At 34.9% G+C, this 24,903-nt stretch overlaps 1 protein-coding gene across 2 annotated transcripts in view; it reads right to left on the bottom strand.

Annotated features, from left to right (window-relative positions):
• Positions 1-24,903, bottom strand: part of PREX2 (phosphatidylinositol-3,4,5-trisphosphate dependent Rac exchange factor 2) — a 169,538-nt gene that overhangs the window by 55,902 nt on the left and 88,733 nt on the right. For both annotated transcript variants that reach the window (XM_021555585.3, XM_085573856.1), the window contains exons 21-30: positions 21,817-21,934; positions 20,788-20,972; positions 19,756-19,917; positions 15,820-16,042; positions 15,271-15,478; positions 10,286-10,465; positions 7,473-7,567; positions 5,429-5,511; positions 5,014-5,104; positions 3,669-3,797 (exon numbers count right to left, since the gene is read on the bottom strand). In XM_021555585.3, coding sequence (XP_021411260.3) covers positions 3,669-3,797; positions 5,014-5,104; positions 5,429-5,511; positions 7,473-7,567; positions 10,286-10,465; positions 15,271-15,478; positions 15,820-16,042; positions 19,756-19,917; positions 20,788-20,972; positions 21,817-21,934 — 1,474 coding nt within the window. The remainder of the gene's footprint in view (positions 1-3,668; positions 3,798-5,013; positions 5,105-5,428; positions 5,512-7,472; positions 7,568-10,285; positions 10,466-15,270; positions 15,479-15,819; positions 16,043-19,755; positions 19,918-20,787; positions 20,973-21,816; positions 21,935-24,903) is intronic.

The raw sequence follows: 24,903 nt of genomic DNA, 5'->3' as shown, positions 1-24,903 counted from the left end.
CTGTCTTTCAAAAAAGAAAGCACAACTCCTTACAGAGATTAATAACTGGTGTCTTGGAGTCTGAACATAACTTAGGAACTGAGAGTGTAGGGAAATGCAGCTTTTAGCTGAATAACTTAGATACATTGAGGCTATTACTTGCAGCTTGTTTTAGATAAGATTTGTTGGATCTTTGAATTCAAAAGAATTTGAGGTACCTATAAATAAATATAATAATGATTTCCGGCTTATGGGGAAATCACAGGACACAGCAACTCTCTTTTATCATTGCCATAAGTCTTCTGTGCTTCAAAATATTCCCACAGGCAAAAGAGTATTTTTTGATCATTTATCTACTCACCTGGGCTTAGAAGTGAACCTTGGATGTCAATCATTTGCTTTTCAACACATACGAAATGCTAAGAAAGTTCTCACTCCTTATTGCTACATGTTGTATGGAAAAGAATAACTCCCTAGCAGTTTCTCTTAGATTCTGATTTGTAATGCAAGATTACTCCATTTTCTTTTATTTTTAAATATTTTTTTGTACTTTATTTGAAAAAAAAAACCCACATTATCCTGCTATTCTGATCTTTGCTAGGAAAGGCTAGATTTTAGCTTTATTTTTTTTCACACCTGAAGGTATTTCAAAAAGACAGATTTTACACTGCATGGTTTATTATTTAAATTGAAATACATTTTTTCATATCTTAAATAATCAAAAGGCTCCGTCACCTCTCACTCCTAATTTAAAATAGAAGAGAACTTTCTCAATTGCATCGTATTTCCTGTTTAAACTTAAAACTACAGTGCTAGAAAAATAACTGCACTTCCTCATGTAGTTACCTGACTAGCTGGTGAGAAATCTGTCTTGCCCCAGAACACCTCTTCTTTTGATCAAAAATCTTACATATTTTTCTGCAGGAAAAAGCAAATACAGAAATGTTTCCTGCTCTTTATTTTGTTTACACCCTTCTGTTGTTGAGTGTCTTTCTTTCCATCCATCTTCTTCATGTTCCTGGTTCCCACTCAAGTATTTTCCTCCCGTGCTTTCCAATTCTTGTGTTACATATCTCACATAGATTCACAATCATGTACCTGCATTATTCTTCCTCTATTTGGTGGCTGTCCAATTCCTGCCCTGACTACTGCCCTCTCCAGCAAAATCAAGTACTTCCCTTCAAAGATCTGCCTGTGCCAACAACTTATATTCAGCTTTATTGGTTTTACAATTTATTAAGCCCAGTCAATCCAAGAAATAATTTCATTCTTTTCTTTAGTTACTTAGCTCCAGATAAATCCTTCTAGAATCTGCATATTACTTCAGAGAACTCTTCAACGCTAGCAACTACATTAGCCTTCTAGGCTGGCCTCTGTAACTATTGAATTTTTTTCTTACTCTAATGATATGATAAGGCAAATTAAGACAAGTAAGGCAAATAATACAATAAGACAAATAAGAAAAATAAGACAAAGCAATGTCCAGCTATATTTTAATTTTACTGTCAAGGAAGGTTTGGCTGATTTTTTTTCTGTTTTCTTTTTTTTTTTTTTTCAATCTGTGCAAACTTTAAAGGATTTTTTTAATAGTTCTCCCAATCCTAACACTAATAAACAGAAAACTGACAGACTAGAGCAATCATCCTCAAGGCATTCTAAGTTTTCCTATTTCATCATATTAAACAAAGTAAATAAAAGGAATCTTAGTATCTAGGACTTAAAACATTTCATCTTTGTGAGGCTCCCATGTCTCCTGCTTTAATGCACTAATCAATCTAATCTAATAGATTCTGCAATGCAACAGAACAATGAAAAATATCCTGTGATACTATTATAAAAAGAAAAATGAGTTTTCAATAAAGAGATTAATTTATTGTATTCATCCTTACTTACACAGAGAAATAATGGCTAAGTATGTTTATAACAACTGAAAGTTTTAATTACATGTTTTTGTCCACCATGACTGAAGTTGTATCCTTTGACTACTTCCTCTTAAAAGAGAAAAATGTATCTGCTTTCCTCAATTGCTGAAATATTGTCTTTTTTTCAAAACAAACAAGAAGATTCTTCTAAAATCCCAAGACACAGTTCAGCTTGTTCTCAAAAGCCAAACAGTCATATTAGGTGGCACCTTTTGGGTTTTTTCCTAAATCAAGTGAATAAGAGGGGAAATGGGGAGATGACTCTGTGCCATGTGTTGGGTTTTCAGCCATAAATAGCTCAGGGCAGTACTGGTGGTTCTCCTAGGTATCCAGACCAGCTGTGAACACAATGTATGATGGCAAGACAGGAAGGAGTAAATCAAGAAATGAAGACACAAAGGGAAAATTTAGCTGTTAAAAACATTATTAACTCTGCTTCTTGTTCTTCTGGTTTCAGTTAAATCCAGCTGCTGGTTGTTTCTCAGTACTGAACTGAGTATAGTAAAAAAAGAATTTTTATATTACAAAGGGGCAGTAAATCATTTGGACTTTGATGAACTCTCCCACAAAATTTTGAATAATCTCAGCTCACTATTGAGGGTATAAGATCACTATTAAAATGGGTTAGGTCTACTAATTCTATTCATGGGCAAACAAATTATGTGTAAACGGTCTGTTAATCTTAGGTTCTGAAAGGGGTAAGGAAGGTTCATGACAGATTCCACTCCTCCTTGACTTTGAAAGAATGATAAATACTTGAAAATAATTTGTTTTAAGCTGAAGAAAGACACGCAGGAAAAAAAAAAGGAATTCAAAACTATTTATTAATTTTTCACTCAATGACAGCCACCATAAAACTAAAAAGATTATATTTAGTATTGGAGAGTCAACTCACTGTGATTGACTTCAAAAAAGAAACATTTATGTGGTTGTTTTTATAATTTTCTAAACCAGTGTCTGAAAATATGATGTATCTCAAATCAGAAATGCCAAGTCAGAGAGGGAAGAGTTTGTTTGGTTTGGCTGGTTGTTTTTTGAAAGTTATAATAGTAAAACATATCACAAAGTTCTTTCCCGTTGGTCTGATATTTAACAGTTTCTTTAAGGGACACTGTAGCAACTAGCCCACAAACTGAAGAAGCTAAACACACACACACACAGGTAATTTAAAGCTAGTCCTAAGTTTTTGTTCCCACAAAGAATCTTAGCATAGGTATTTTTATAAAAATAATCTTACTCTTTATTTCTGTTTCTTTATCAAGCAGCACAGGAAATAAAGCAGGAATTAAAGGCAAGAGACTCTGGAAGGAAAAGGCCAGTTTCTTATGAAGACAGGGAAGAAAGCCTAAACCTCAGCACAGGGAAGACCAAGGTACAGAACAAAAGCTGCAGAGACTTTATCTCTCCAGTTAAGACAGTGGAAAAAAATAGTTTAATTTTAACAAAAGTCTCATTTTGGTATACCAAATTAGTCAAGCCTACTGGACTTCAGTAGCAACTGAAAAACCTACCACACCCAACATATGGTTCCTTTGTTCTCATTTGCCAGAAGACTATTTTCTCTTCAGCATCTAAAGCCAACAGGGTAAGTACAAGACAGCTGTGATAAACTCCACTAACCTTGTTATTGAGAGTACAACCTATCTATAGGCTACACTGTGTTCCACAAATCTTGCTAGAAGCAGCAGGAAGCAGCTGTACCTCTCCCCTTCCCTTCCCTCTGTATCATTAATGAAAAGTGCTTATTTATGATCAGTCTGTTCTTACCTTCAACAAATTTCCTGATATTCTGGGCAAGGCCCCGGACACTGCTGGGGAGGTTCCAAGGGTCTTGCTTGATGTGGAGTCGCAGCCTCTTTGGACAGCTGAGCTTTGGTTCCATTTCTTGCTGAAACTCTAAGCAAGGACAAAAATAGTATTTTTCTGTTTAAGCCTCCTGAGAAAGTCACAATAAGACTTTTTTTTCCTAAATGTTTTCATGTTCAAGGAGTTGGTAACCAATTTAACTGTAGTTAAAGCTACAGTGACAGATCTAACAGTCACCCAAGCTCCCAGCTTAAGTCTAAGGAGTGAGTGAGCAGCATCCCCAGACATGATTCTTTCTGAAGCAGGTACATAACAAGATGCATAGTAAGTGGGACCCTGGAACTTCTAGAGGCAAAATTGTTTCAATCAGAAAATTAAATTTAAACCAAAATTAGTTACTTTTAAAAAAATCAAAAAACCACAAACAAACAAACAAAAAAAAAAAAAAAGAAAAAAAGAAAAAGAAAGAAAAACATGAAGTTATATGCTCTTTCATGCAAATTCAATTAGCAGGTAGTAATTCAGGCTCTGTAAAACCTCATAATTGGGGTAAAAACACCCTCTGGCCACTAAAACCAGTATTCTTTGCTAAAAGATATGTGTTAGGGTCAATACCTTACTACTGATATTAATAAAACATTCATTTTCCCACTGAACTTTTCTTCTTTTTTTTTTTAAACTCAGTCTACTGAAAGAAGATTCTATTATCTTCACATTTCTATTTTGCATCACTTATGACCACTACCATATGCTTATTTATACCTTTAGACTTAAGCAACCATACAAGTGGTAGTAGAGTGTCTGAATTTACATACAGGATATTTCTTTTTAAGCAATCAGTAATATTTATATAAGTATATATTTGACATAAATATTGCTGTGAAGAGAAATTACAAATTATTTATAAATCAACTTCAAACATAATATAACTACAAAAATAATAAAAATATGGCATTAGTAATAAAGCATATCAGGAATGGCTTCAGTAGTTGTGACAAAAATATATTAAAAACACATGCAATATAATAACACTGCTTCTTGCTCCAAAAACCTCAGCAATACAACAGTCAGTTCAGAGTCTAAAATTCAGTTGAATTTGAAATTTTTTCCTACATTATGCAATAAAATATAAGGAATCCGCTTTTAACTAAGAATTAATATCTATTTAAAATGAACTGCAACAATCAGTTGTTGCAGAATATACCAAAATTAGGCAAAATCAGACCTTTAACACCAGCTCAAGGAGTGGACAGCCATGTACTCTTCAAGCTATCTTTTCATTCTCATAGCTAGAATTAAATGTTACCTTGGAGGCCTCGACCTGGTGTAAAGTACTTTGTCTGCTCAAAGGCCCTCATCACAGCTGGTCCTTTCAAAAGATTGACAATTGAATCGACCTGTTGGGATCAAGGTTCTGTGAGAAAGATGTTTTTTACAGCAACAATTAGAAATTCTTTCTGTAAGAAACGTGGACTACAGACAAGCAACTTTGGATTTTTTCTTACCTAATAGCTCTAGTTAAAGTAACAAACGGGAGAATGTTAGACTAAATTTAAGGGCCTGTTTAATTTGCAGTTTTGGACTATTTACAGAAAACTGAGGGAAAATGAGTAAATACATACCATCTCAGTAAACAGTGAGAAGCAAAATTAAAAAGAAGTATTTTCCAAAGACATCAAGCACAGACATCAGTATGAAAGCCAAGAAAAATAATCTCATACTTGACCAAAAAGATGCTCCAAGCAGCTATGGAGCTTGTCCTGTTTATCATGGGAGATTCGAACACTTATGGGAAGCTCATCACCTGAAAAATATTTTAAAATGAGAAACTGTTTAGAAGCCTCAGCATGTTTTCCAAAACCTTTGCAGTTTAGATAATCTGCTTTGCACACAGACTGATGTGTCACACAATCCTGTGCACTGTCAGGACTATAGCAACTGTTCTCCCTACATATTTTGCATTTATTAGTTACTCGATAATAGAGAAATGTCTCTAAAAGAAAGGACAATATTCAAAACACAACTGGTCATGGTTCTTGAAGACCTGCTTTAGATGAGCCTGCTTGAGGGGGAGACTGGACCAGATCATCCCAAAAGGTCCCTTGAAAACCCCACTGTTCTGTGACCAGAACACACAATTCTTCTCTTCTGGAGAACATACTAAACTAAACTCCAGACTAAATAGCCAAGTAGTGTGAACCCAGCATAGCGGACCACAAAGTCACTGAAATGCATTCAGTGTGAAGTTTTGGTAAGCACTGTACAGAATTCACAATCCTAATGCTCTTACTAACTGCATTGTTCTGAGATTTTAGTAATTCAACAAAAATACAATACCCAAATTATTTGATATGAAGCTTTTAGTAGCACATACTGTATCATTTCCTAAGAAAGTGCAAAGGAGAAGGACTCTTTTAAGTCACTGTGCTGTCACTCACTCTTTCAAATAACAGGCAATATACCTTGAACCCTTTCAAAAAATGTTGAAAAATTGAGCTTAAAACTGGTCTTCCTCCTTGATGTTGGTTACAGACATGAATTAGCCACTTGATAATTTATGATCCAAATTTATTCAAGGTTAATCTAGACTCATTTTTCTTATGTCAGTGAAACAATTCAACAGTACTTTTCTGCCCTTGATTTTTTTTTTTTCTCCTTTAGTCCTTACAACAATTATACCTCTTCACAGGATTTTAATTGCAACAAAGCACAGTGCCCAAGACCCCTGATCTGGAGTTAGCCATGTTAACCTTGAAACCAGCTGAAAATCAGGCCAGAAGAGAGTGTGAGTTTCCCTGAGCAGCAGTATTTGTGATCAAAAGCACTGTATCTCTGCTTAGCTAGCAAATGCTCTTTCAGGCACCTGAGCTGGTACTGCAGCTTGGTGCTGCACAAGAATGTATCAGCTCGTTCTTATCTTGAGTGGAAGATACAGACCCTGGGTCTCCTCTTTTATTAACAATTCATTATGTCCCTCATCCTTTACTCTGTATTAGCTTAGCTGTGGATGTATCATTTCTGGAAATGAAATTCTGTCTTATTCGCATTACTCTGCATTTTACAAAGTATCTCAGATACCTTACATAATGTCTTAATGCTTTCCTGTTGCAACTGAAAATATTTTTCCTGGTACAATGAACAATAAAAGTTATGGCCAGGCCTCACTGGTGGTTCATATTCAACTAATATGCTCAGTTTTTTCTTTTCCTAAATCATTCCCAAATGATAAACTCCCAGCTTAGAGCAAATATTTTTTTATTATTAGTCCTTGAGTATATGACCTCCTTCCCCATGCAGTTAAATTCTATCTCATTCCTATTAGCAGCTGCAATTACTTAAATCCAATTTTTCATGGCATAAACAAGAATGTGCTTCTATGTGGTCTCACATTCCTTCCTATAAACACACACAGCCATATCCTGCAGTCTAGGTGCTGACACTGGCTAGGAGAGCGTTCCACACACGCCTAAAGTGCTCTTCACTTTGTGCAACACAATGCATTGTCAAGACATGAAAGACATGAAAAGCACTGACTCCAGGAGCTCAAATACAGTCTATTCACAGAGATAATGGAATGTTGGCTCTCTTCTACAGAAGGATTCCTAAGTGCAGCACTACCTAGGCAGAAGCAAAATTATGAACTTCTATTACTAAGGAGGATGCAATTTTTAAAATAAAAGCAATAAAACTGCCAGGCAAATGAAAGTAATAAAATTTAATAAAAGGAACAGAAGACAGATTCATAGATTACTTTTCTAAACATACCTGAATCCATTTCATCACTGTGAAAATAAGAACTGCACTGACTGCTACAAATGCTGGTGAAAGAGGCAATGGAGTTCCTATTGCTGTTGCAGTCGCTTGAAAACAAAACACAAAACAAAAAAGAAATAAAGCTATGTCCTTTAACAAGGGCTCTGTTAAAAAAAAGTTATGGAAATTCTTTCCCTTTCCCGTCCTAAATTTAATGATGAGATGGTCTGTGTAATTCTTTATACACAATAAAGATCCCTGTGCTTAGGCTTTCATTTAATTTGCAGTCCTGGTAAGACTCAGAAGACCAGATTCCCAAAATAGATGCTTCAATTATCTCCCTTCCCCTTACCTGTGAGCAAGTACTTGCAGAACAGTAATACAGACTTTGAATGCAAAACAACCAACTTTTCTTGCATGAGTGCTAGTTTTTGAATCTGTGCCTCAAATGTTTTTAGTTACTTCACATTTTCTCCTGGTCCACAGCTAATACAAACATTGAGTCTTTACAACTTACATAACAGAGTCTCACTGTAGGTTTACAAGAGATTTGATTTGTTTGAATAGCAGCAAAACTGAAATTACTAACTAGTTTCCTTGTCAGCCAAAACAGTTCATGATCCTATCTCTTCCAGCTGCTCCTTTTTTTAGAGATGTATAGACATTTACATCTGTGGCTTCAGTCAAAACTTCAATGCATATGAAATTTCACTCACATTGGTCTAAAAAGGAGATTTTGGGATTTAAATTTGTAATTTTTTTTCTGCTCTTTTCTCTCAAAAACAAATTGTTCTGTGCAGAAAATACATGGAGATATACCTACTCCTACAGCAAAACCAGAGTAAAACATAGACTTTTGTATTAAAAATCCTATGAAGATATATTTGAATTCAAAGTCTTCAGAGTTGTTTAGCCATATGAAAATGATTTCATTTCAATGCAGGAAATGCTTAAGTAACTATCCAGCAGAGGGAGTCTTCAAAAACCCAAGTGAATGTAAGATAATGTAAAAGTGTACCTAAGGGAGGTTTACACATAATGATATGGGTCTTGTTTTATGATTTGGGTGTACCCATCCACCAAGATTAACATATCCATTTGTAAAATAACACTGTAGTTATACATGTGCTCCCTGATTGTTTTCTTCATTTGTGTAGATACAGAAGTGACTTTTCACTAATTTAGGGAGAAGACTTATATTTGTATGTGTTTTGGACCTGTTGTCAACGAGGTAAGTGAACGAGTTAAACTTTTAAAAGAAGCAATATGATGTAATTACAATCATAACCATTAAGTAGATGAAAAGACATCAGTAACAACATGTTCCTAATAGTGGGTGAACAGTCCCAGGGAGTATTAAAAATTTCTGGCTGGATTTTAAGAAATGTTTTCTAGCTAACTCTATTCACTTATTAAAGTCTCCAAAGGGGAGATGAAGGTTAATTAAAACTGGGTTGTGCAAAGCATGAGAAAATAAAACACAGGAAAATGAGAAACAGATTAGATGCATTTACTGTATCATTCTGCATTATTTTTGTGTTGTATTGTAAGGTTTAGGAGACCCTACACAAAATGAGAGCACTATAATGGTTAAAATTAGCCAAACAGTTCCAATAGTAACCACTGTGGCATTATGAGAGCTGGAGATTTTAAGTATTGACCAATACAATTATTTAAGCAAAGAAAAAAACCATTCTAATCTCACTCTAATGCTTGTCCTTAATGCACAAATTTTATGATTATTCTGCATATGGAGCCCTAAGTTTCATTATTCCTACAAAGCCAGAAAGGGCTATAAAGGACAGGAATCAGAAAAAAGAAAATGCTTTGAACAAAGAGACGCTGATGTTGTGGGTCACACCTTCTTTCTCCACGTACAAATCCTGTGCCAGCTGGGAAACCTTGTGACAGGAGCAAGGACACATCACTGGAGCAGCTCATGAACAGTCAGTCGGACACATCATGAACATGCAGGAAACTCTAAATGTGTTTATGCTGGACCAAGAACTTTTCCTGTGTGTTCATCATGGTAAGACCAAAATGAACTTAATCTGTTTACATCTGTGTAAACACAGAGATAGTTTGATATGAATTCTTTCTACTCTGATGAAGGCTTCATATCAACCAAGCTGCAGTAATCAAATATAGCTTAGGAAAGACATCCCAGCAACACAGAGTTCTGTAGAAAAATGATGGACCTACCGAGATCCTAATTTCTGAGCATGATAATGAACTATGATACTGAACAAATAATGAACTCTCATTTTACTTTCAGCTAAAATTTAAATTTAATTCATGTAGTTAGCCAACTTTCTCTAAGTAAGAGAGTATAACCTATGTAAGAACTATACTTGCTATTATTCCTTCCTTTTCAAAATTCTTCGCATTCTCATTCACAGTATGCATTACAAATTCTAGAGGTGAGTTGATGCTACACTACTTAGAGTGAAAGAAGGTGAGAAATCTATGTTGATAAACAGTATATTTTTCTTTATCCAGAAGAATGGTGACTCTATCACCTTGCTTTCCATAGTAGATATTTGGTTTGTTGTTGGAGACATAATAACCAGTTATTTCTAGTTTTTGTAAGACAGGTAATCTAAAGTAAAGTTTTACATCTTTGGTTGTGATATCTTATCCATATTGGACCAAGATATAATAATTAATCTGCATTCATAAGACTTTATTTCACACATCCTGAGGCTAGTTACTCCTCCATTAGTAATGTCAGAATCATATTCTAATAGTCTCCATAACCACTTGATACTTCACAAACTTCCATATTTGATTCAGTTGAAAAATAAAAATATTATTAATAAATTTACCTGTAAGAATCCCTGTTGCTGATGGTATCATGACCAGAATCTTCTTGTTCATCACCTGTTACACTGAAACAGACTTTCTTCCCATTTCTTTCACCCTTTTCATTATCATTGTCTGCTGGTATTAAAGGCTCGGGCGTTTTACGTTCTGATTTGGGAGAATATGTTATTGAAGAAAGAAGGCTGCAAAACACACAAAAATAAAGGCAAATTCATGTTTTTCAAAAGTGAGATAGCAACAGGATAACATTTCTCATCACCATTCTCCAATTATTATTCTATATTATGTGAAGTGAATATGTTAATTCAGTCAATATCTATTTGAAACAAGGAAATGAAGTGACATATTCAGTTGTCAAAAAGTCTAACAGTGAAACCCATTAACCTTACCAAATACTTAATCATGTATGAAAGCAATGATTCCAGCTGGAGAAGAAATACAGCACATTCTTGGACTCTTGGGGTCAAACTGCATATGAACATAACTATTTTTAAATATGAATTCTGCACTTAGCACAAATCAAGAAAACAAATGAAAGCAACTGTATGTCTGTGAAAAGCATGTATTTTCCCAATAACTACTGTACAAGACATGCCAGCATGCACCACAAACTATTCTACTAGGGCATTTTAAAGATCTTTTTTAACATCTCTGTGTACTTCGTGACATTCAAAGTGTCTAAGCCATTACCACTAGTAAAACTGATGATTAATATACATGCGTCTGTGACAAGCACAAAAGTGACAACCAGCCAAGAAGAGAGAACAGTGCAGACTGCTACTTTTAGAACATGCAGAAATACTGGCAGTGACAAATTCATATTCTTGGATGATTAATTCATACTGAGATGCTCTAATTTATTTTCAAGATCAGAACAGCAATAATGGGCAATTGTCCTTTAATTCCTATTGCTCAAACACTCCATTAAAATCACACTTTCTAAATAATATTTGGATTTCAAAAGCAGCATTTTTCTTGCAAAAACTACTTGCTAACTACTTGAAATCAGAGGACACTGAACTAAACTTTTTTTCTCCCCTTGAATTACTTTGAAATAGTAGCAAGGTTTTATTGAAGGAGCTGTCAGGATGGTCAACTGGCAAACTTTCTACCAAGTACATGGTAGGATTCAAAAATAGGTTAGATCTTACACGAAATTCTTGATACTGATGGGAATAGACAGATTTTATCCCACATATAGTTAAAGATACTGACCTGAACTGCAACTGCAGTACAGAAAAACGACAGAAAAGGTATTAATAATCCAGGTAATGATAATAAAGGTAAATTGTAATACAGGTATAATTTCACTAGAATTTAAATTCATCCCTCCACCAGACTGATATCTTTTGGACTACATTATTCCTTAGCATTTCATATCAGTAGGAAATCACAACTCAATTCTTTCCAGTCATTGGCAAGAGAGATGAGATCCATATTTTACATCAGTGTTCAGTGTCAATCTCATGCTAGAGCATATATGTTTTTGAACTTGCCCTAAAATAAATGTGTTATGGAAGCAGAAACCCTAGGAAATCAGTGCTTCATACCTGTAGAACTTAATTTCTTAGTGAGAAATATCTAAGGGGTTCAAAAAAAGATTAGACAAATTCATGGCAGAACATTCTAACACTGCTCTTAAACCAAAAGGTCCAATCTGAAAACACCATCTAGTGCTGCCTGCTGAAAGATGAGATAGGACAAAGATAAATCTATACTTTTGCTTGTTCTTGCGTTCCCACTCTTATCTACTTAAAAATAAAAGTTCATTCTAGTAACTTCTTGGGGATTTTTGTTGTTGTAAGAAAATAATCAAGAGTAAGAAACAAGCATAATGAACTGCAATATCAGCTCCAGAAAATATCTTTCCCTGAATAACTATTTATCAAGACACAGACAGACTATTATATCCCCTTCTTTTATGTGCCTATTTAGTCACTGCTGCCAAGAGCTCAGTAAAAGACTGATTAAGGTAGCTGGATCTTATCCTAAGGGAGCTTTTCCATTTCTTTCAGCATGCAGGCTGTTTTTCTAAGGAAAATTCTTTTCCTGAACTACCATGAATGAAAGATGGAACTTTGGATTACCAAGTTCTGGAGCAAGCAGATATTGAAGTCACTGACATGCTCTTAAAAACTCAGTCCAAGAAGTTGAAAATAAAAAATGGATACATCCCCTCCCCGATAACCATGTTTAGATATACTTTTGTTTTTGCTCTTAAACACGACACATTACCTTAGATATCTAGCTGTCAAAGGAGAAATACACGCATGAACAGTAACTAATAGCTAGAGAGTCTCTATGAAGAATGTTTCAATGAAACAGAGAAATTTGTAACTTAAAAAAAAAAATCCTCACCTGTGGAATTACTCCTATGTACAACCCAAGTTAACACAACCCTGACAAACAAAACCTGCTATGGTTAGTCAAATAATTAAAAATGGCAGTAACAAAAACCTTCTCTGCCTTTTTCTTACTCCACAGAGTATGGTCCCAAAAGACATGTTTCCAAAAAAGTGCTGGGATGGTGGTAGAGCTCTGTGTGCATGAGAACCAAGAACTCATCAGAGTCACCATATAGAAAACAATTTGAAAAAAGACTTATTTCTGTGTAGCACCTAGCAGCAACATGGGGTATCTGCAGCATCACAAAAGAGCTATTGAGACACCATTAAACTATTTCAATGTGAGCACAGTGGAGCCTTGAGAGTCTGTGGAAAGGGGATACATATTCTGTGTGCATTTCTCTCTCTCTTTGTCAGTACTACATCACTTATCCAACCAAAACTCATCAGAAAACCTTCTCATAAACTCTTATGCAGACAATATTAGGAGTACAAAATCTTCTCTTAAATGTTCCCTTGCCATAATCCATAGGCTCTCACAGACCTGCTCTTCAGATGAAACACTCATTTTTCAATCACTATTAGACAGCAGAGGTTGAGCCAATAACACTGCCCCTAGATTTTGTTAGCTGAAACACAAACCCGTACTGATCTCAACACAGAGCAGAGACCTTTAGTAACATGCATGAGCAACTCTTCCAACAGTAAGTGTAAAGAGCACCAGTCATTCAATAGTCCAATTTTTTCTGTCACATGATATCACCATAAATTAAAAATTGTGATAGATACCATATTCATATTATCCATCCTGAGAATATTAAAATAATGAGAATTTCTTAGGATAATAATCAATTCAATAAAAAATATATCAATTTTATTGTTACTATGCCACAACAGAAAAAATAAATTCTACTGTCTTTATAAAAAGCACAGAATCAAACATTTCCTCCCAGCTGTTTAAGTATAAAAATTTCTGATTAAAGTATGGCTGTTGGATTATCTATTGTGTCACTCTTTCTTTTGCTTCTTCAGTCCTAAATCTCCAGAGTTAATCAGCATCTGCAACCATGTTCTAATATACCACATACCTCTGAACTTCTCACTTTTTCCTGTTCAGCACTTTTAAATAGGTCTCTTAGCTATCCTGTTTCCTCTATAGAACTGCTTTCCTCTGCAGTAATTACTCACTGGCAGTCCACTCAATGTCCATGAGGAGTAAAGCATGAAAAATTTCAGTCTTCCAATCAGCCAAAGGTAAAATTTGCTAAATACGTCTGTGTACTTTACACAAGATCAGCTACAAGGTCAGTGTACAGAAAATTTAGGAATTAAAAAGAGTGAACCCTTGTGTTTGTATGCAATTTTTATGTCAGTGTATTTAAATATACATTTATACAAAAGAAAGGCTCAGAATTTCCTGTGCTTTTGCATCACAAGCTCAAGGGAGTGGAAAGGAAAGGTGTGGCATACTGGCAACTGGAACTTCCTGAAATATTAACTGAAATTCCATATATAATTTTCTGACTTCCATGAGGAAGAGAGACAACACAGGCTTTACAAATAGTCATTTCTAAAAGCATCCAAGTACTGAAATGATAATGAATTTAATTAATTTACTTCATCTTCAGTGTAGTAATTAGCAGAACTATGTAAAGGCACAGGAAACATTTTCTTAAAAATACTAAGTCAACTCTTGCTTTCATTCCCATTGCAGTATGTGATACAATACAATTACTTATAATAATTACAAATACTTACGTAACTATTACAATTATAGAACAGTAAAAAAAAATAAATCCCACATTAAGTACACATGAAAGGACAAATCACACTACAGTCTTCAAGATTACATGAGAAACAATGACACGTCTTATCTAAACTGGTGATTATGACAGACAGTCTTTTAAACTCAAAAAAAAAAATCACTGTTTTTGTTTTCAAAATTAATTTCTGACTTTTGCATTACATATAGGCTCTTTCACAACTTAAATGTTTCTTATCCTTCTTCATCCTTATCCCAAGTAAATAGCCCGGGAGTCAACTCACTTACTTTGCAAAAGAAAAAGCAAGTTATAAATCCTTGTCCCAAATTAGAACTAACTGTGATGAGACCCTGAGTCTCCCACATTCAAGCCAAATGTTCTAATCACTCAAGGGTGGCTCTCCCTAAATCCATAACTCTTTCTTAAGGTCAATTTAGTTTTGAAAAATTTCTAACAAATTAATGCTCTCCCTGTAGGTGAGTAATGTCTTAACCAAAAATTCATCTGTGGGACTATTCAGCAATACCTGAAGAGTTCAATAAAGACCATTTTTATACCTCTGCCCTTTGTTTCCATTCTTAGTGAAATTGTAGGTTACATTGTGTGCCTCATATTTTCCTCACTTCAAATTAATTAACTTTTCCTCATTCTAAAGAAAATCCACAAATTGGAAAAAAAACCTACAGACCATGGGGAAAAAAGTTAGGCATGCTGCAAAAAGATCAAAATACAACATTACCTGCACTTAAATTTTTTACTTTACTTCGATTCTGTCTGAAGTCAGCATTGAATCCTATGCTATACAAAAGCATTGCCCAGATTTTTCATTATCTTCTATGGAAAAATTAAAGGCAAGTCCAGATGGTAACATTTACTTACTCATCTATTTGGCAGACACATGTTTCCACCTCTTTCAGTGCCGCTTGTAATTTGAACAGCAATTTTTGATAGACATCTTGTGTTTCTAAGTCTTCTTCTTTTAAGAGGTACCTCAGACCATGGCCCTCTTGCTGGCCAAGAGATTGTCCTGAAGGGGCAGCCATAGTAGTAATGGTATGTTGGACATAAATCATGGGATTCAGTTTACCTGGGAATAATTCAAAGGGATTTCATCATTATTTTTTCAACATATATTTTGAAGTTAGTAAAATACCTAACAGATACTGAAATACTTTTCTGTTTAAAATTCATGTACTTATTTAATTTTGCATTTTATTTGCATTTTAAAGTCAATCTATTTAGGATAAAGTTATTGTGAAATTATGACTATCCATTATGCTGTGAAATAAAAGTAAAAATCAAAAGAAGGGTGATTTCAGAAAGACTTGTCCTCAATTTTAATATTTTGTCTAAAACCTAAACTGATTACCTTTTAAGGCTCTATATCAGAAGCACTGGAAGTAGGTCTTTCAAGCTCAATTGACCTACCTTGGTCGGTGTTTTTATTTTCCTTTTCATGGGAAGAATGTTTTCTGCTGTCTAACTGTACACCAAAGGCACTACCAAGGGAAGTTGAGGTCTTAGGGTAAGACACTTCCATCACATTGATATGGCAATTGGTGGGACAGAAATCACTGCTGTGAAGTGGTGAAATCTTTGACTTAGCTTGTTTGAAGGTAGGCCAAGCTCTGTTTTTCAGCACTCTTGAAAACTAGAAGAAAGAAAACCAAATTTTGATTACGAGCTCTTCTTGTGTCTGCATGTAGCTAACAATTCTTGTGTACCTAACTAGAAAATAATAGCTTAAAATATTTCAGTCATCCTTGACTTAAGATGTCTTGACTTTGCAATTTGCATCTTTCTATAAAAAGGAAAGAAAAATATTTTTCACTTTACATTTTTAAGGGTTTTTTTTTTTGAAGCAAATGACATTTTACTAAGTAAATAGCTTTGTAACAGAGAGATAGAATTTATTTCCCATGGAACATAATAAAAAGTGTCTTTCTAGGGAGTAAGTCTGAAACTGCTGTACTGCTCATGACATTTATAAACACCTGCCAACATTTCCAAGCCAGTATTTTTCAAAAACTCATGAAATTTTTGTCTGAAGCTATAATGAAGACAAAATCAGAAAGTATGAATTCTGGATTTCCTGATCAAGAAGGAAGAAGTCCTCTTTAATTATATCTTATCCTCCTGCATTAGGAGAAGCCCTGCCAGGGGTTGGAGGGAGGTGATCCTGCTCTCCTCAGCACCAGTGAGGCCTCCCTGGGTCCCAGTCTGGGCTTCACAGAAACAGAAATGGGTATATTGGAGAGAGCCCAGTGGAGGTGAACCCTCTGAGATCCTTCAGGGACTGGAGCATCTCTCCTGAGAGGAAAGGCTGAGAAAGCTGGGACCCCTCAGCCTGGAGAAGGGAAAGCTCAGGGGTTAACACATCAATGTATATAAACACCTGAAGGAATGGTGCAAAGAGGACAAAGCCAGGCTCTTTGCAGTGCTGTCCAGTGCCAGGACCAGAGGCAATGGACCCAGACTTAAGCACAGGAGTTTCCTCTGAATGTCAGGAGACACTTTTGCACTGTGAGGGTGATTGAGCACTGGCACAAGTTGCTCAGAGAGGTTCAGGGAAGAGAGGTAAGATATCCCTCCTCAAAGATGATCGTGGGCAACCATCTCTAGGTGGCCCTGCTTAGGCAGGGTTGGCTGGACAAGACCTGCAGAGGTACATTCCAGCCTCAACCATTCTTCTATTTTGAGTGACATTAGGAAGCTGATGAGCACTAATAGATAAAAACTGCAAACACCCCATTTTACAGACTTTCCTAGCTCAGCACCCCTTCTCCCCCCTATATATCAGCTCAGCAATGAGGAATACTTTTTATGGTCTAATTCTAATACAGTGCTTAGCCACATCTCCTCTTGACTCTAACATCTTAAAATTTTGTGTAGTGTCTTGAATAGGCTTAGAGTTATTTGGTTTTTACGATGAGAAGATGTCAACCCAAAATGGTGAGGACTGAACTGAACACTCAGCAAGTAATGAGATCAAGCTCTTCAACTGGAAAAGATATTTGAAGGATTTTTGTCAATATGTGTCAATTCCAGTGCAGTTTGTGGTCAGGGGAGTTTTTTTTCTGGAAAGATGCATTCAGTATTTTAATCACAATATCTCACTAGTCAAAATATTAAACAGACCTACTTCAGCTGTGAACCACAGCTCATGCATAAGAATATTTTCAAAGTTAACTTGCAAAGCTTCTTCACTAATAAATGTCAGAAAAATTCAAAACAGTCAATTTTTTACTAACACTTCAGTTGAATTAAGACACATTCCTTCTGCAAAGTAAGATGTTTCTGTATAGGGACTTAAATTTCTGTTTATTTTGGTGTCATATTACTTCAGTCTGATGAATGCTTTTTGGGATAATTACATTTAAATCTTTAGATCACAAGAAGATCTGGAGGGTTAAAAGAAATCCAATTATGGAGTTGTTCAAAGGCTGAAGAATGTACAAATTGTTAAGAAGGATACTAAGGACATTCAATGATGAAAATGTTTCTGCAAGCAGTACATATTTCACATCTCAATCTCCCACACATCCTGCTCCAGAGAGACCAAATACTGGCTATGATTTAATCAGGTCATAAGTCAGGACCAAAATTCTTTTCATATATGTGTTGAGAAACATCTGGGACTCATGGCACTGGAATCGAGGTCTAATAGGAGCAAAATGTTCTGATAATAATAATAGTAGGATCTGCAGAAATCCACAAGATTTTATTTATAGAATTCGAACTTTCACAGTAAAACCAGGAGCCAGGCTGGGCTCATGCACTCCAAAAGTCTCCTGTAACTATGGTTACCTTTACCTTGCCAAGGAAGTGACACATCTATTCCTGAAATCCACTGCATTACTAATTGTCATTAAAAGCTGTAACAGCAAAACTACTGATTTTTGAGCAGATGAGATTTATAGTGCAGTCTGCATCAGGAATATCTGCTTCTAGACAGTGCAAGAACTATGAAAACTTCCCTGAGGTTGTTTGTTTCACATCCGGCAAGCACAACAAAATTTGATTTACTGTCTTGGCCTCCTCTGTAGAGGCTATATATCACAGTCAAATTTTTCAGCTACAGAAGACATATAAATCACCTGCATGTTACTTGAACTGTAACTGTTAATATGAAAACTAATTAGTTTTTGTTTTGTTTTTTTTTTATTTCATTTTGAAGTGTAACCAGATTGGAAATATGGAGGTTTGTAATTCAGGCAAACAATGGAGAGATCAGATTTTTGCTAAAGCAGTATCAGGATTCTTTTGATGTCTCCGTTAACACAACTCATTTTATTCCATTTCTTTTTAGAGAGCACCTGGAGAAATCTGACAAGCTGCTTTTTGACCTTCATCCTACTGAATACTGAGCTACAAGTATTCCTAACAGTTTTCCCTACTTTCCTTTGAAAACTGAAAAATCATTATCTAGTCTTTTATATGCAGCTTCTGCAAATGTGTGAAGCTTCTCTATTCACTTTCCTTTTCCTTTGTTTTTTTTTCTTTTCAAATTTTTATGCCTAAACTCTCAGAACAGACCAGTTTCTAAATGTCACAACTCAGATCCCCAAATGAGGCAAGACAGGGCAGACCCACTTTTTTGCAGTCATTTTGAGCCAGCTTCAGAGTAATTCACCTCCCCACAATGAAGTTCCATGAGAGAGGAACTAGGAGTTTGGATGAAAAAATGATTTTGCATTAAAAAGATGGCAAATGGTTGATTCATTTATACCCTGCTTACTTAAACAACTATAGAAAAATGCACTGACAGCAACTAGAGGTCATAGTTTGGGCTATTTATTCATTCACATATCATTAATTTAGATCTCAAGCATATGAAAGTCAGTGCCTTCTCCATTTTCCATGCTATTATGCTTTATTAAACCAAGTGACGCTAACAATTTACAGAGATGGTACTATTAACAGATATGCTAGGGCCTAAAATTTGAATAAAAGGGTTACAATTTGGTATTTGTCTTGCACTAGAAAGAAAAAAAAAACAATTCTGTTGTTATTGCTACATTTTTGGTTAACATCTGCAAACTCACTAGAGTATTGTTTAAGGCATTTACAAGAATGACGGCTCCTTTGCGGAAATGTGCAGTTGATTGTCTCTACAACTGAACACGGCAAACAAGAAAGAATACAAACTACCCAAAGTCTAAAAAAGGGATAAGAAAGAGAATAGCTTGAAAACAATTGATGCAATTACTCAATTAAGGCATTCATGCTTCAAAATAGCTAAACTTTCAGCCACATTTTTGTCACTGCCATAGAGACTCTGAAGAGTTATTCAAACTGTACCACATTCCCCTGTTTCTTCCTTAAAACACAAATATAATCAAGTTTAGGACATGCAGGTCATACCTTTTTATAGCTAGAGATTCTTCTGTAGATATGCTCAATTTTCTCACTGCAAATGACACTGAATTTACTTTGAAGTTCAGTGGGGATCACGTCATTTAAGGAATTGAGGCTGTTGCAATTCTGCACAAAATTTTCATCGCTTTTTGCCAGTGCTTCAAGAATCTAAGATAATAAAAACATGAAAAGTATGTAATGAGATTAAGTTGACTAAAGTATCCCCTTACTAATCACAATTAAATCTCATAATTAAAGCTGAAAAGCCTGCTAACATTACAGAAAATGGTGCACAGCAACAATGAATGAAGCTTGGGATGCAAAGAGATTTTCTTAAATCTATTCCCTGCTAAATTATACCCATAAGTATTTTTGCTTGGCTTCTCATGACATTGTCTGATAATGGATTTACTACTAATTTCCTACTAATGTAACCACTATGCCTCCTCTGAAATACATTATCTGCTGTATTTACTTGATCAGCACATATTATGCAGATCTGCTGAATTAATTCATTCATTACTTCTAGAAAACCTTTGGCTTGGAAGAATAATAACACATTGAAAAAGCATAAAAGAAAACTGAGTGGTATCTTCTTGTATATTCTGCATAAAAAGGCCAAGAAATAGGGTAAAGAATAAGCTGTACTGTTCAGGAAAGACTGAAGCCTTGTTATAATGGTGAGAGAAAACTAATTAAAAGGCATGTTGAAGAGATGAGGGTAATATACAGCATTTATAGATATTTCAGTGGATCTTGGACTTTTTTTCAAGTTTTATTTGATAATTTAGAAATAAGGGAGTGTAAGACTTTGAAGACGTTTTAACACTTTTTTTAGATTTAAGGCTCAATTTATAATGACAACATAACTCTTTTTGCCTCCTGAGCACACAATCATTCTCCAAAACATCAGAGAGATAAAGGTGAGCAATTATAAGGTATCAAATGAAAGACATAAACATATGAGTTAAAAAAGACACAAGTTTCTCTATTGGTATTAAACACAATAAGCATCAACATGCAAAAAATGCTTCACACCTTTGCAGTCAAACTGAAAAATCCCTTTGGTTCAATCATTTTTTCCAAGACGTGGCACTTTATTCCAGCTGTGCTGTCATACTCATAAACCACTCCATACTCCAGATGAACATTGTCAACAGTCAGACTTACATGATCTTTCTTCCCATCAATTATTGCCATAGTGTTAAATTTGTCAATTACCTCTAGAATAAATAAAGTAACACAAATCAGTTGACAAGTCCTGGCCATTAAATGAACAATAAAGGACACAGGCAAACATTCTAGAAAGAGGTATGTTCTGATCATTCTATTTAAAAACATTAATTTAAAAAACCTGGCTGAAAAATATAAAAATCAGAACACCTGATCTACAGTCAGTAGACTTGTAGATATTAAAATAGTGGGCTGCAAAACAGGCAGTACTCCTTCTTTACAAACAGTTATTTAAGGGGGCTAATTCCATTTCATTTATAATCCAAAGACATTAAGAAGGACCCAAAAAAGGGGTAAACTGTGAATTTCTAAATAAAGTAGAAGAATATCACTATGAAAACTGTCAACATTCAGAAATGAAGCCACAATAACTGCAATTATGAATGCACAGTTCAAGTATTAACTGTCTCTTTAATTACAAGTTGCAGATGAATGCAGTTTCATCTAAACATTAATTGCCTGAAAATAATCTGAAGGATAGTTGTGTTTTTATTTCCCATGCAGTAATGACTAATGTATCTAGTTTGCCATAATGATTACTAGGGGTGAAAATAAATCAGGTAATGCCTAGGTTTATGTTTCTTACAAATGAAAACAAACAGATTTTCCCAAAGTGTTCACAGAAGTATTTTCTCTAAATGGGAAAGATAGTTATTTTCAAAGAATAGCATGTTAAATTTATATGTTTAGAATATATAAGAAAACAAATGCTTATGTAAATCACATCTTATGATCTGCTCAAAATTTCCTCTCTGCAAATAAACCCACTGCCTACATTTTCCTTGTATTATAATAGCATTCTCAGCAACAGCAATATCAAACAGGCATCAATACCTTCCACTTTACAGTCAAAGGCGTCTCCTCCATCATCTCCAGAGGGTTTGGTGTTTGTTTTCTGAAGATCTTCCTGTGCACTTTCAATGCTGTTGTAAACCCACTGTATAGAATCTTGCTAGAAAAACAACAAAAAATAGACAGCTAGAAAAAGCTTTGCAAAAGCAACTGATAGCAACTATTTCACTATTTTTAAGGCCTAAGTAAAAAAAAAAAACAAAAAAAAACAAAAAAAAAAAAAAAAAAAAAAAAAACAAAAAAAAAAACAACGAGATTTTTGGCATTGTATAAAACCATTCTAAGAATTTTGGCAAGTTATTTTTTATTTCAGTATATATTGTCATGAGACAGTATGAAGTCTGTGACAGCATGATATCTATCATCTTTATGTCATTGCCAAAAATAATTTAAGACATTTCAAATAAAATTGCAGATTTAAAAATATTTTTCCCCAAGAAATCATGGGGAAAAAAATAATTTTTGATTTGAAAATTCTGCTGTGCATCCACAAATCTGGTGGCAAAAGTTATGGAACATCAACCAAAGACAGAGAATGTCCACTTAATCCATCACCTTGTGTCGTCACTGGCACAAAGAACCTGAACTACAGCCTTCATTACTTTCATTTGCCTGTATTACAAACATTTTACTAGTGTAGTAATAATTTTTTTCCTAGAGATTAGCATCCCTCGCAGCCCCCCAAAAGTAAAGAACCACAGGCTCCAAAAGTCCACCATCTTCTGTGGCTGAGTGACACATGAGCACAGCAATGGTGGCTTACATGTGTCATACAACCTTTGAAGAAGCCACACGTATGTCACATCTTCTACCCAGTCTGTAACTCAGCCACATGTCCATCAGACCCTCGTGAAAGGTCCTATCAAAATGGCATCCCCAGATTACTCTTTGTTCCTTACACTTCCAAATAAGCTTGACAAGTTAGTTAATCACTCCTTCTGCAACAGCTACAGCAGAAAAAATGACATTAATATGACAAACCTGAATTCAAAAATAAGTTCACAGAAGAATTTGAAGTTAAGCAAGGACAGCAAACATTTAGACTGTTAAAATCTTCATGAAAAGTGCCACATACATCCAGTTATCCTTTGCTAAAATACAACAACCAGCTTTTATTTTTATCCCATTAGTATGGCTTCTCTAGGTTTCTTAGGTTCATCTGTGCCTTGCTTTTCATTCAACAGCATGAAATATTTTAATAAGAAAGCTTAACTTTCAGAGCTCTGTGTTGATTGCTGGAAGAAACCTGTGCAGAAGCTGATCAAGAAGAATGCTTCTGAAATCCACACTTTACCTCAAAGCTTGGTGCTTAGTTATGGATTCTTACAGACTTGCTTGGCAGCATTGAGACTACCATGCCAATATCCAATAGGAAATACTAACTACTTAACCTGGAAGTCCCTTTTCCAAAAGTTAACAACCAATCTAATGCCATATGACTCAAAGCAATGTTCTTCAAAATCTTTACAGGAGAACCAACTAAGCATAAATCCTAATTAGTACCACTGCAAAGAAATTGTAATTCCAACAAGCAAAATCTGGTCTCAATTTTCTTTATTCAGACAAGACAGAGGATAAACAGTGTCCAACAGAAATTACGCAGTTATTGACCAAAGGAATCTGAAATGAAGCTTCATGCTCCAGGCAATTAGGAAGACTTCTTACCCTAAGAAGTAAAAGATATAAGAAACAGAAAAAGATTCCCTTCAATTATGCAGTTGGGAACCACAGGAGAGACTGCAATATCCTGGGTAATTAAATGATAGGTGTGTGCACTGTACTTACAAAATAGGAGAAATCCATAATCATCTTCCAAATAATAATTTTAAAAACTCACCAAATTTCTGAATAAGGAATTAAATTTTTCACCAGTGGGAATACTACCATTTACTTCAGTCTACGCAATTCTCCCATAGTTTTTCATAACACTGCATCCTAAATGAAGTTTTTCTTGTCTGTCTGAGGAACTTCAGTTATCTGTGATTTGCTGAATTATCATCTACTTTTTAAAACTGAAGTAAATACTATGTATAGGAAAAAAACTTCAAGCTATTATACAATTTGATTAAAAATACCCAAAGTAATTTTTTAATGTCAAGGCATTCACACCAGCCAACATTAATCAATGGCCTTTGGATGTCACTAATATCCATAGGGAGTCTATACTTATACACAGAGAGAACAAAACTGCTGTAATGAATTTAATTTATCTTTTATTCTAGCCAGCTTTGCTACTAGTGAACAGGACATTTTCTTTTTAGTAGAGTGCATCTTCCTTTAAACCATAGGTGAGTTTGATCTCAATATATCATGTAACAATTTCAATGCTGTATTAGCATTTAAACACAAACATCCCAAGAACATTTTCATACAGACTGTATTTATGTGACCCAGTTCTAACTATATAATTCTTTTAACTATGCTGTAAGTGTGGGAGAAGGATTCAACTCTTGCTTTTAATTGGATTTTTCTCCTCAGTAAACACATACTTGAAGAGTTTGTTTTTGAAGTTAATTAATAATATTGGTTCCAGTTTATGAAGAACTTGCAGAGAATTGGAAAATTACATTATACATTCCAGCTTGGTTTGGTTTTCTTCCTAAATTTGTATCTTGAAAGCCTGAGATTTTCTCCTTAAGTAATATGAGAAAGATAACAAAATCTGAATGCATTTAGAAAAAGGAACTTTTGAGTCCTTGAATATATATTTATTCTTAAGACCAGAATGCAATGGGAACTCTGACTTTTATGGATGGAACTGCACTCTGCTCTCTGTCTACTGAAGTGTAACAAAATTCTGGAAGATCAGTTTTATACACTTCATCCTCCTGCTGCTGAGCAGGCAGAAAGCTGTGTGATTCCCTCTCCATCAAGATAAGAATACACCTCAAAATTCTTTCTGCATAGGACTGCAGAAATGCATGAAATAGATAATAAAAATTGTCCATAATATTTAATTCAATGCAGAAACTAAGCAGATTTTGAACATCACTATTGAGCAATCTTCAGCTTTTACACCTCAATTGGCTTCCCTTCAGTTTTATTCACCACGTCTTTCCTCTCACCCCA

This window comes from Lonchura striata, chromosome 2 (genome assembly GCF_050655825.1).
Source record: "Lonchura striata isolate lonStrDom1 chromosome 2, ASM5065582v1, whole genome shotgun sequence".
In the NCBI taxonomy this organism is placed as follows: Eukaryota; Metazoa; Chordata; class Aves; order Passeriformes; family Estrildidae; genus Lonchura; species Lonchura striata.
The sequence above is the reverse complement of the archived record's forward strand: the minus strand, read 5'-3'. Positions and strand labels throughout refer to the sequence as shown.